This window comes from Phyllostomus hastatus, unplaced genomic scaffold (genome assembly GCF_019186645.2).
Source record: "Phyllostomus hastatus isolate PE091 unplaced genomic scaffold, TTU_PhHast_1.1 phas_scaffold_1674, whole genome shotgun sequence".
NCBI lineage: Eukaryota > Metazoa > Chordata > Mammalia > Chiroptera > Phyllostomidae > Phyllostomus > Phyllostomus hastatus.
This window is the reverse complement of record NW_025334011.1, coordinates 22,486,075-22,499,569: the sequence shown is the minus strand read 5'-3', so window position 1 is coordinate 22,499,569 and position 13,495 is coordinate 22,486,075. Positions and strand designations below refer to the sequence as shown.

Below are 13,495 nucleotides of genomic sequence, written 5' to 3'. Positions count from 1 at the left end.
TGACACCAGGACTTTTTTTCATTGCTTTTAGAGAGAGAGGTGAGAAGAAAGGACAGGAAAGAGGGAAACATCAGTGTGAGAGAGAAATATCAACTAGTTGTCTCCTACACCCACCTGGGCTGGGGATCATATGTGCCTGGACCAGGGATGAAACCTGCAACTCAGGTATGTACCCAGACCCAGAATTGAACACTTGATCTTTTGGCTTCAGGACAACACTCCAACCATCTGAGCCACATCTGGCAGGGGAAGATCTTCAGTCTTAATGGCCACAAGGAAATGAAAAAGGTATGTACCAAACCATACGAAATTTCAGAATCCCAGGGATAGAGAAGGTTCTAAAAGCTTCCAGAGAAGAAAGGGATGGGGTGAAAATGATTAAAATTGGTGACATACAGTGTATCATACAATGCCAACTGATTTAAGAGCAACACTGTAATAAGAAGAGTAAAAATGTCCTTAGAACTGCAATACTTAATTTTAACCTAGAATTCTATAGTTTATTAAATAGGGGGCATTTCAGAGAGGCTAGGTCTCTAAAAATTTCTGTCTATGTATCCTTTCCCAGGGAAATGTGTTCCAGTAAAATAAAAGAATATAATAAGAAAGGGAAAAACATGCAATCTAGAACAGTGATTTTTAACGAGTGGCACACTGGTGTGCTGCAAGAATTTTTAAAACATGCAATACCTGACAATTTAGTCAGGGGCACTGACCTCTTTTCCTTTGGACTGTGAAGTTAAAAAAAATGACAACAGCCAACACAATGGCCGTCCAGTGTGAACGAATCAAAATTATACTTATTTTTTTGTCAGATGGGCAAAAAATACATTTTTTGGTGTGCCACAGAATATTAGGAATTAGTTTATGTGTGTCATGAAATGAAAAAGGTTGAAAACCATTGATCTAGGACATAGGGGATCCGACACAAGAGAGCAGTTATATGAGATCCCAAAAGATGTCAAAGAAACATGCCAAAGAAAAACCCCCAAAGCCCCCCAAAACAAAAAAAAAAAAACAGGAACAGAGCAGGCCCAGGGAAAACCAGTCTATACCAGAGTGGGATGACAAAAGGCTGGGGAAGATTGTTTCCAATAAAAAATGTAACAGATGTGTTTAGGAAATGGAAAATATTTTTGACAAGCCTGTGACAAATGTTACAGCATTTTTGGGGAAAAAAGAGCTGTTAGAAACAGGAAAGTGTATGTAGTCAAAAAATTCCAGATACACAAAAATGAAGCCTTGTTTGGGAAAATGAACTAAGTATTCAGTTAATGTAGTATATATGTAGTATTTCTGTCTGGTAGTCATCTTTCTCTGCCAAATGACTAGACTGTTATGTACAAAAGAAGTTACTTTTGAAAGCAGAGAAACCAGCAGAGAAGCCTCTCACTGCATCTGGCTACGTGAGATCATGTTAAGGAGGAAGAGGGGTTTGGACTGTCCTGGAGAAGGGTGGAAGCACTCAGACTGCAGTCGCATTTGAGAAGGAGGATGAAGGGTGTACAAGGAGGCGGCACAGCCAGAGACCTACATGACTCAGCAGTAAAACGTATGTGCACAGTCATAATAATGTAAACATCAATTCTGATTTAATAAACACCATCATACATGCGGGGACAGAGGAGTGAGAAACCTAAGCTTTCAGTTGCTGTGACAGGAAGTCAGTAGTGTTAAAAATTAACTTAGCTATAAAGTTGTAGTTCATCTTGTTAAAAAACAAGGTTAAAAAATTAATGCAGCTCTTGGTACCACCAACTTCCTTACTGAAATTTAACTTAAATGTCAGAACTTTTAAAAAAAATGGGCGTTACAAAGCCAAATCTTTCCTAAATATGTACATTTGATAATTAAAATAGAAGAGATTTAGAAAATCTACAAAAACAGGTCCATGCTAATGATGCTGGGTACATTATATATTTTTTTAAAATCATGGAAGACAATTTTTAATTCAAATTATTAGTTTCTTACTTAACTTTTCAACTGTTTACTTACATGATATGAAAAGTTCTTCTTCCTCTTTCCTTGTACTAAGAATAAAAAAATTAACTGATCAATTCTGATAATAATGGCATAGAAAAACAAAAGTTACTGACTATCTAACAGATTGTCAACGTACAAAATAAGACAAAATTTTATTCTACTTTTAAATAATTTCCAATAAAATTAATAATTTAAATCACCTGGCAAGATTAATCCCATAAAGTAAAATTTAACTTTTATTTTTTGACCTAACAGGTATTCTATATTAGGTACAAATAAAAGTCTTTCCACATACAGAAGAAAAGGACAAAGCAAACTAGGCCAGGGAAAAAAACTTACCTGTTAAAACAGTTTACCTGTTGCATTTCTGAACCACTATTCAGTAGTAGTTTCTAATTTTATTTTATTTTATTTGTTTTTAAAGATATTATTTATTTATTTTTAAAGGGAAAGGGAGGGAGGAAGAGAGGGGAAACATCAATGTGTGGTTGCCTCTCGTGCACCCTGCTACTGGGGACCTGGCTCTCAACACAGGCACGTGCCCTGACTGGGAATTGAACTGGCCACTACTTGGGTCGCAGGCCGGTGCTCAGTCCACTGAGCCACACCAGCCAGGGCTAGTTTCTAACTTTGCATTTACACATATACTTGAATCCACCTTACTTGAATCACTAGGATCTAACAGTTCACAGCTCTTAGAACCTGTTTCTGTTCAGGCACTAATCCATAGATGTACCAGCAACCCCAAAAGCATCCTGAACCACTTATAAATAATCAACTAAAATATCTTACTAAAAAAATTAAATGGGTCTTTCCTCATTTGAAGAGTAACCCATTTAAACTTAAATTTTAAAATGACCGTGGCTAACTTGCCTGAACATATCTACAGCACACAAAATCATTTTCTCTAACAAATGCCAGAAGAGTAAAAGCTCCCAAGTGGATCTGGGCTGCACTTTGTTTTCCCACACTGCCTCCGTTCATGTGGGAAGGTCATCATAGCCACACACTCCTCAGGACAGAAGAGGGGGACATGGGGCAGCTTTTCCTGTACTGTCACCACTCACTCTACATGAGAGCAGCCCATGGCTCTGGAGGAAACTGAGAAATATAGCAGTCTTAACTAAAAAAATCACGGCCAGACAGGCAAAATGGACACCCACCATGAAAATAAACTTGATTTAACAAAACATTAAAGAAAATAAGCAGGCAAAGAGAAACGTAGAATCCTACAGTTCTGATCCTTATCCTAAAACAAACAGGACATGTTAAATTGCCACTAGTTTCACATGCTGATGCTAAGCTTCTAGGAAACCCCATCAGGCTACGTTTGCTCTGATGTACCTTGGCAGCATTACATTAGGATGAGATGATTTTGACTAGTTCAATGGCCAAGATCTGGAAGTAGCCCAAGTGCCCATCAGTTGATGAGTAGCTAAAAAGCTGTGGTGCATTCACACAGTGGAACACTAAGTGGCTATAAAAAAAAAAGGAACTATTACCCTTTGTGACAGCATGGATGGACCTGGAGCATATTATACTAAATGAAATAAGCCAGTCAGAGGAAGACAAGCACCATGTGATCTCACTTATATGTAGAATCTAACGAAACAAACAAACAAACCGATGAACAAAACAGAAATAGGCATGGACACATGGAACAGACTCACAGCTGTTAGAGAGGAGGGGACGGTGGCGGGGGGACCGGATGAAATAAGGTGAAAGGATTAGCCAAAGAACCTATATGCATAACCCACAGACACGTCAAAAGTGGGATGACAGCCACAGGGAGGGGGGCAGGGGCTGAGTGGAGGTGAGCATGGGGTGGTGGGGAAATGTGGACATCTGTAATAGTGTTAACAATAAAAATAAAGTTATAAAAAAGCTTTAGATGTGAGATAGGATCATTTTGTTGAGAACCATAAAAACAAAGCCAAAATCACAAATTCAATCCTTGTATATAGATAGACACCTGATTTTTTGGTTTGTTCAAATAAAACCTAACTATGACCTAAATCCTATCTTAACTTACCATCTATTTGATATTTCTTCAGAAAAATCGTGCTTGCCCTTGGATGGTCAGATGGTATTAATTCTGAAGCCAACTCTGTAGAGGAGGAAGAGGAAGAGAAAAAGGCATAATAATTTAGTTGAGTAGAAAAAGACATAACTTTTTAAATAGCTACACACCAATTTTAATTACTTTTAACAGTGTTGGGAAGAGTTTTTAGTGATGTAACAAGCCAATTTTAATAAAGGCAACAATATAAAAATTCTATGAGGAAAATACAAAACTGTGGAATCTCTCTATACAGGTGGAAAAAACAGGCTATGTCTTAAGCTTTTTTTAAACTTGCATTTAAATAATCTATAAAACTTTTAGATGCATCACATATGTATTTCCCCCTTCTCCTTATCAATTAGAAATACAGTCTCTTTTTTGTGCTGATATTACTAGCAAATTCCAGGAACAGTCTCTAGAAGCAAGCTGTGCTGCGGCCAGTGAGTAGCAGACGCCAGCTAATACATCAAATATGCCCAAACCAAGTGAGTTGTTTTTGGTAAATGTTCTTTAGACATTTAGGCTAATTCTAACTCCATCCAAGAAATGAATCAGTTAGCTATAGTTTACCTGGGGCTATTCATCGTGGCAGAGTTCGAAGGGCAGCATAAAAGTCCAGTGCACCAATCTGCAGGAATGCTTTCATGCTAGTGACTCTCAATACTCTCATCAAAGTGATTTTTAACATTTTATCCTCAACTTCCAAAGCTAAAGTCTCACTTCTTCCTTCCATGCCACATAATTAATTTGGGGCTTCAGTAAAAATACTTTATGGAGCTGATTATAAGGCTGCTTGTAAAAAGAATTTGCTGTACCTATGTAAAGGTAGGTCTGCCTGCAGTCCGCCTTGCCCCAAGGTAGAATGATCTATTTAGGCAAGAATACAAAACAGGTACTTGAATTTTAATAACATAAAGTTTGCCACTATGTGGAATAATAAAGTTGTCAATTTAAAAAACAAACCCTATGATAGTCCTCAGTAACGTCCATCTCAAACCACCTAACCAATCTTATAAGAAAGTAGACCAAGATCCCAAGACAGTCCTGGTTAAAGCAATATTTCCCAAGCCACATAAAAATGGTTTTATTTTTTTAAAGGGATTTGGTGATCAAATTTAAATAAGCTATATGCCTAGTTCTTAGAGAATCAAAATGTTCATTGATATGTTAAAAACAAATCAGTCTAGTAATAAATAATGTCTAACACATCATTTCACAAATTTATTTACCTAGAATCTCTTTTTTCCCTTCCAAGTAATACAGTTAGAATCTTGCACAAACATAATTTGGGACTTCCTGGTTTAAGAGACATCTGAGCCATCCATTTTAATGGCACTGTTAACATTAGAAATTTATACTGCTAAACCAACTGCTTTTTTCTTCAAGAAAATTCCTTAAACTGCTTTTGGAGAAACTATTCTATTCAACATTCCAATGTAAAATACCCATAAAGTTATTTTAAAGGTGTTTTCCCACACATTTGAAAAATTAGACAATGCTAGCCATGTGGAAAAATTAATTTAGTTTATACAAAGTGACAGCCAGAGTCTGTCACAGCAGCCTCTAAGCTAGACTTCTGATAGAAATCAGGACTACTTCCCACCAAAAATAAAGCAAATATATTGCAATTGAATAAAAATAAATAAGAACGAATGTTTGTAGAAGCAGCCATATTATGCATCAGTGCTGATGATAAGATAAAGTTTAATTAAAATTTTCAGTGGGAAGCCCAGGAAAACTTTGTACCAGAATCAAAGAAGAAGCAGGCTTACACTCACTCACACACACTCACTCACACACACTCACTCACACACTTGCCTCAAACCAAGATGTGCTGCTAGGGCTCTAAATGCAAACATCAAGAATGCTGGAAGAAAAGAAATGACAATATGCAGGGAAGAAAAATCAAAATTAGCTCAAGTAACAAAAAACAAACAAAAACTGAACTTTCCTCTGTGCTACAGCTAGGGTTCTGTGGCAGGCACGTGCCCCGGGCTGACCAATCAATCAATCACAGCTGGCCTGGGACCTCCCAAGAACTGGAACAGAAAGACAGCTGTGCTGGGATCTCTAGAGAGTGTGGAGCTGTGAACTCCCCTCTGCCAGCACTCGGGGAAAGCCTTTTTCAGGAGAAATCAACAGGAAAGCAGAACTGAGACAATTCTGAGATGGTTTAATTCCCAGTTCAAGGAGAACCTTGCTTTTTACTTTGTGAACTCTGGTTAAACAAGTCAATACTTTTCTTTAAAAAATTTTAAGCTATTTTGAGATAGATTCTCTTTAACTTGCAAGTGTATTTGCTGTTTAATGGACACATAATGGCCCATCAAGGATTATTCCTGTACTTTACCCAGCCAACCTCTTACTGGAGTTGAAGTACTTACAAAGTTCCATTGTTATAAAACTTTTAAAAAAGAAAACTTTAGTGTATATCCTATTTTTAAATCAATTGTTAAAACCTCCCCAGAACAGCTCTTTAAAATAAAATGACTACACCAAAAGGTTAGATCGTTTTTAGGGCTCAGTGGCTCAGTATGTACTACTGAGCTGCGTCCTAAAACAGGTGAGGGCATATTCGTGGATAATGCTGCCAGTCATAGCAGCTTCAGTCTGCCCCAGCTCTGGATACCTGAAACACAATTCTAGTTATGTGAATGAGGAACCTCACAGTGTCTGTAACTTGCATTTCCTTGATTACACAGCTTGACCACAGTGAACAGTGTCGTTTCCACTGTGCTGAGTTGCATGTCCTGTGTATAACTATATGTATTGTACCCACTAGGGCCCTAACATTGTTAATTTGCATGATGCTTTCATGCAGTATTTTCAAAAAGTACTTTGCTCAGTGTCTTGGACTTTTAAGAAGATTTCTGCACAGCAATTTCCTCCATTTTACTTCACATTATGTAATGTTAACTATTTTAACCTTAAAGTTTAATTACGTTAATACACTAGAAAAAGGGTGTGTGTGGGAAAAGGTAGTATTCTCAAAGCTGCTCACATGATGTGTCATTCTAAAAATTCTATTTCTATGTGCCACATATCTGGAGTTTACATTCCTGCTCTATCAAGCATCATTTATCAAACCTTTGACAACTCAATTTATACCACTCAGAACTCTGTCTTCTCACATGTAAAACAGATATAATTCCTGTATTACCTAACTCAAAACATTGTGAGGAGCAAATGAAATGCAAGAGCAATTTATATACTACATATAGAGCCCAGAAAAATCATAAACAAAGCTTTCACAAATTAACTCAAAGCAAAATATGAACAGTTAGCATTTGGTTGGAAAGTATATGAAATGTCCATTCACTACCCATATACAAACAGCATCTTAAGTAATTACATGTTTTGACTGCCCTTTAATGGGAAAGGAAGAAAAGGCACACAATTAGCAAGAATTTCTCTCAGTGGGGGTTTTTATTTTTAATAAACAAATGAGTATTTCCCCTGTTTCTGTCATGTAGGTTACTGTATGTCCTGTTCCTTTTTTAATATAACTCATCCTGGAGATCACCACCTAGCAGTAAAGAAGTAGCTTATTCCTTTTTACAGCTCCATCGTAGTGTACTGTGTAGATGTACCAGTTTATTTTACCAGTTCCTTTCTGGACATGGGTTATTTCCAGTATTTATTTTAAAAATAATTCAACAAAAACTTTGTGAATATGTGGTTTCATATTTGTGGCAATGTCCTCAGAATAAATTCCTCTAAGTAGGATTTCTTGATTATTGCCATTCACATTGTTGGTGAGACTGTGCCAACATCCCCTTCCTGTCACCAAACCATTTTGCATTTCCATTAGCAATATATGAAGCTGACTGTTACTTCACAGCTTTACCAAAGAATGCAATGTCAAGTTTATGGATCTTCTCCCAACAGGAGAGAAACTACAGCATAGCTTGCATTTCTCTTAAGTGTAAAGACATGTTTAAAGGTAACCTGCCTTTCTTTTTCTGTTACTTCTTCATTCTACATTTAGATGTAGTTCATTTCTTTAAGTCAGCCTATTTTGGGCCTTTTTTTTTTATTTGTTATTGTTCGAGCCACCACTGGCTCTCACTTGAGCTACTGTACCAGCCTCCTACCTGGACTCCCTGCTCCCACCCTATTCTCACACATCAGCTTTGCTCTCTCTCACTGTGGCTCGCACTCTTTATAGAATTAGCATTGTTTCCCTGCATGTAATCCTACACTGCAACTGGACAAAATTTCTTATTTTTGTCAAGGCCCACTAGGTATACAAGGCCTTAATCTACCATATTCCTACTGATGTCCCCTTCACTGGGTCACAGCCACCCCAACGCCCCTCCCCTTGTTTTCTGTTGCTGGCCTGCACTCTGCTATTCCCATCTGAGGAACTCTGCATGGAAGCCTCTCCTCCCACATTCTTCACAGGGCTCCCTCTCATTTCTAGAACTGCTCAGTGTCACTTAAAGAGAGCAGCTGTCTTTAACCACCCTGATGTTCTTGACTGCTCATGTGCTGTATGCTCCTGGAGTCTTCTGGAATGGAAAACCTGAGTTAGAGGAGGGCCTTTGTCTTGTGTGCCACTGTGCATCCTGCATCTGGAATGGTGCCCTGAGACACAGCTGTCTCCGTGTACCCCAAACCAGTGAAGTTTCTCCCAACTGTTTTACATTTTTTAAGATTTTATCTAACGCGATCTTTTGATTTGTCATTTAAGATCAGCATTTCTTTCAGGTCTTAGAGCAGTAGTTATTTAGAATTAAAGACACAAACCCCCAAGAAACCTAAAAGAGAAGTTCTAATGTCCAATGAAAAGCCAATGATAACTTAAATGTGGGATGAAAACATCTAGTGCTAAAATATCTTAACCACAAAAATTACATCTTAAGTTATAACAAAGTATATAATTTTAATTCTACATGTAGGTACAATGAATACATTTTCATATCTGTCCCCAGAATGCTTTAGGAAGCTGTACACAATAAGATGTGTATGGTTTCTCTTTTTAAAAAACCTTCACACGAGGATATGTTAACTGATTTGAGAGAGAGGGGAAGAGAGAGAGAAAGAGAGAGAGAGAGACATTGATGTGGGAGAAAAACATTGATCTGTTGTTTCTCACATGCACCCTGACAGGATTGAACACACAGTTGCACAGGACAATGCTCCAACCAACTGAACCACCCAGCCAGGGCATGGTTTCACTTTGAAAGATGACTAACCAGCCCTGACCAGTGTTGGCTGGGTTGTGAAAAGTCACTGGTTCCATTCCTGGTCAGGGCACATGTGTGGGCTGCCGGTTCAGTTCCAGTCAGACTGTGTATGAGAACCAACCATTTCATGTTTCTCCCTTGCATTCATGATTCTCTCTCTCTCTTTCTCCCTCCCTTCCCCTCTCTCTATAAATAAATAAATACAATTAAAAAATAAAAAAGAGCCCTGGCTGGTGTGGCTCAGTGGATTGAATGCTAGTCTGCAAACTAAAGGGTCCATGGTTCAATTCCCAGTCAGGGCACATCCCTGAGTTATGGGGGCCGGCCCCCAGTAGTGGGCATGTGAGAGGTAACCACACATTGATGTTTCTCTCCCTCTTTCTCCTTCCCTTCCCTTTCTCCAAAAATAAATAAATAAAATCTTAAAGAAAAAAAAAAGAAGAAGAAAGATGGCCAGTCCTAAGGAACGGGTGGTAACTGAGCTGCTCCACCACGCGATGGCGCACTGAGCAGCTGCTGAAAGGCTGCGGTAGGGCTCCAGCACTGCTTGGAAACACACGCGGGGGTGCTCTCTAGCTGCTGGGCACAGTTCCAGGAGCTTATGTCATTACTTCTCGTTATAACAAAGAGTTAGAAGGCAGCACATGAAGACTGACCTCATTTTTGTAAAATAAACACAATGTTAAGTTTATATATACCCAAAGGTTCAGGAAGAATAAACACTAAAATATTAAAAAAGTGCCGAGTATTCTGAGCACAAGTGAATGATTTTTCTGTATTTTTCAAATCTTTTACATCAAATGCTTATTAATACTGTCACACAAAAAAGTTGGGTTAAAATAGCTACAAGAAAGTAAAGATCTGTTGCGCAGAGTTTTTTCTGCATGACATTGCCAGTTTCTTATGTACTCACTCCTCGGGGGTAGGGGGAGGAAGAGGTCACTTGAGAGACACCTTTAGCTGGCAAATTAGCAAAGTTTGTAAGGTTAGAACATTAAAAGCTGTTTGAAAAGTTGATTAGTAATAGTAAAATAGGATAACAGAAACTTAGTGTCTTTTTTGTGTGTTACTGATAATACCACCAATTGTAGTAGATATTCTGTTAAAGGCAAGGTAGTAGAGAAATACTTTTAAGTCTATCAGAAATCTGTACTAGGTTCTTAAGATTGTCTCTTTGAAATGACTTAAAGAAATTGTGTTCTTCTGTTTCAGAAGAACAAGGCAGAGCATCATTCTTGTGTAATTTTGTGTAAGTAACCAAATAATTCAACTCTGAATGTTTTACATCTAAGTAGGTAGTTCTTAGTTTCCAGGGAAACTGATATAAAATTGTCTGAAATAAATACATTAAAAGCAAATTTTCAATGTACTTGTGCTTTATATTTGGTGTTCTGACCTTGTTTCTATGGAAACAATAGGCAAATGCTGAAGATGAGGTTTCTCTTATCACTTTATTAAATGCCCTCCCAAAATTAAAGACAAGTTGAAATACCATTTTAAATATCATATTTAACATCAATATGTAAATTCTATACCCATGAACTCTACTTCTTTTCAACTTTCTGATTTAACACATTTCTGCATTAGGCCCAGCCTTCATCCTGGTTACTTGAGCTGCCCTCTGCCAGCTTCCCTTAAAGTCCCTGTTTGTCCAGAGGATTCTCAGCTTCAATGTGTCACTGGAACAAACTCTTTAAAATATATCAACTAGTAAATGTGGTATATTCATGCTATTTCATGACTTCTACTTTTATTCTTATCCATTGCAAAGCATTTATAGACACAGGATGGAAGGATAAATGTTTCTTCCAAATTGCATACAATAATTTCACATGAAAGTAATCAAGACTGGACTAAATTGAGATAGGCCCACTTTGTGGAGAGACCAGAAAATATGACCTGCATTCAATTAAAATTTAAATAGAATAAGAGCTATAAGGCATTTCCTCTATGAAATGAAATAGAACACAGTTTTCATTAACTACACTCTTACCCAGAATTATTTTAATTAATTCATATATTGATTTCAGAGAGAGAAAGGAAGGGAGGAGGAGAGAGAGAACGGATGAGGAGAGAGGGAGGTGGGGCAGAGGGAGAGAGAGAAACAAGGATTTGTCGTTCCACTTATTTAAGAATTCGTTGGTTGATTCTTGTATGTGACCTGACTGGGGATGGGACCTGCAACCTTGGCCTGTGGGGTGATGCTCCAACCTACCAAGCTATCCAGTCAGGGTAAACCAAACATTTCATCTCTCTTCCTTCCTCTCCCCACCCCCACCATCAGCAGTTTGGTCTTTAGAACCCAACATTCTTACAGTTAAACAGGAATCTACTGGCAAGAGGGGAGAGAATGGAGAGGGAGCCACGGAGACAAACATTCTGGTGCAGGACCTGACATCTTAACTCCCAACACTTTGTACAAAATCTAAATTTGTATTCTTCTCCTCTGGAACTTTAGACCAACAGTCTGGCGAGCCACCCCCATGCTCCTCTAGAACAGGCAACATGAAAGTGAAGTCTGTTCAGCCACTGAAGGAAGACTGAAGACTTACTTGTGCCTGAGTGGCTATGTTAAAGTAATCAGAACCCTGTGGGTTCTCCTTTGGGCAAAACCAAACCAAACAAAAATAAACTATTCTCTGTAGGGGCAGTAACATTTCACACTATTCAGTAACTTTAAGTTCCCTCTCCCACCATTTTCTTTCCTTCTGTGTTCAAATTATAGTTGGAAGGAATAAAGCAGCTTCTATCCAGGCAACTGAAAACAGCCTACTCAAAAACCCCATATAGACTCTCTTATGTCAGTCTCTATGTTAAATTGAAATAACAAACACTAAAATCTTAGGCTGAACTGTCCCAAGTATCAGATGTCTTCATGGGTGGGAGAAAGGGTACCACTAGGCCTTACCTGGTTCCTTCACTTAGGAACCATCTGGAGAGGTAAGGATAGGGAGATGGAATGGATACTCTGAAGATGGGACAAGTTTTCACTGAGAAAAGGGAGAAAATATACTCAGAGTCTTCTCAGAGTCCCACAAGACATTAAACAGAGACATAAATAGGAAGGGTAGAGGACTGGAGTGTTTCAGGCCAGGATGGAAAACGGGAATAGAAGACAGAATTGGGCATTTGGTTAGATAAGAGGGAAAGAAACTGGGCAGGCACGATGGGAAACAAATAAGGGGAGAGGATGCCAGCCAGAGCCAGCTGGCTAGGGGCACAAAGGAGCCCAAGGTGGTGGCTCCCTTCCAGGGGACTCTGGGGAGCAGCAGAGATAGGGATGCACCTGAGAGCAGAGAATGCCTGCCGCCTCCTTACCTTTGGACATCTCCAGGTCACTGATATGCAGCACATGGTGGCTTTCGCAGGCGTGGAGATTCAACCCAGTAGGTTCCAGGGCAGTTGGAACTGGTGGTGCTGCCGCCGAGTTCCTGGAATCCCCCTGGTAGACACCAGACCCATCATCTGACCCCACCCACCCACAGTGCCACCGGCCTGGCTTGCGCCTGGCAGTGGGCATTAGGCAACAGGTCAGTTTGTTCCCCATGAGGCGCCTCCACTCCTCACTGCTGTCCCCACCTTAGCTCAGCAGCCCCCTTCGCTCCACACAATGGCAAAGCCCTGTGCAGTGCAGGGGCCACTGGACTGGGGGACCCCGGGCCAGGATCAGGGGCGGCCAGCCCCTGCTGCCACCGGCGATGTTGTTGAGCTGCTGCCACCTCCCCTGAGTTGACCAGTCTGTGAGGACACGGAGCAGCCCGACTTATTTAAAAGGTGTGGGGTCTGGACAACTGCTGAGAACCACAACCACTTCGAGAAGAGAGCACAGCCGAAGCTCCTCCTCCTTCCACAGCGGCCTCTCAACTGAAGGCAGTTCCCCTGGCGGCCAGCAGCCAACGGAACACATTCCATGGTCACCTGGTTACGAGGGACCAACTGCACCCAGAGTTCTCTCCACGGGCGGGCGGACCTTACAGAGAAGGCATGCCACTCTGAATGCTTGGCTCCTCCCCCCACTTTGTAGTTGTTCCACCCCCACCCCCCACTTTGCCTACAGTGGCCCAGCCTTGGGTTCCACACATCACTCCCTAAACACAGTCAAATGTTGTGGGGAGGGCAGGAAAGCTGCAAATGCCGTTGGCTATGGCAGCTGGATGACTGGAGGTGTGTGCCAGCAGGATGGCGGGCAATGAGTGAAGAGTGAGTAGGGCGTGAGAAAGAGAAGACAGCAACGGAGGGCGTCTCTTCCCAAACATTTGGC

At 40.0% G+C, this 13,495-nt stretch overlaps 1 protein-coding gene across 1 annotated transcript in view; it reads right to left on the bottom strand.

The window, feature by feature from the left end:
- LOC123831087 (cyclin-Y-like protein 1) overlaps positions 1-12,781 on the bottom strand; it is a 42,353-nt gene extending 29,572 nt beyond the window's left edge. Inside the window, exons 1-3 of the mRNA XM_045857715.1 lie at positions 12,553-12,781; positions 4,016-4,090; positions 1,996-2,030 (exon numbers count right to left, since the gene is read on the bottom strand). Of these exons, the coding sequence (XP_045713671.1) occupies positions 1,996-2,030; positions 4,016-4,090; positions 12,553-12,781 (339 nt within the window). The remainder of the gene's footprint in view (positions 1-1,995; positions 2,031-4,015; positions 4,091-12,552) is intronic.
- Positions 12,782-13,495: the final 714 nt, after the last annotated feature.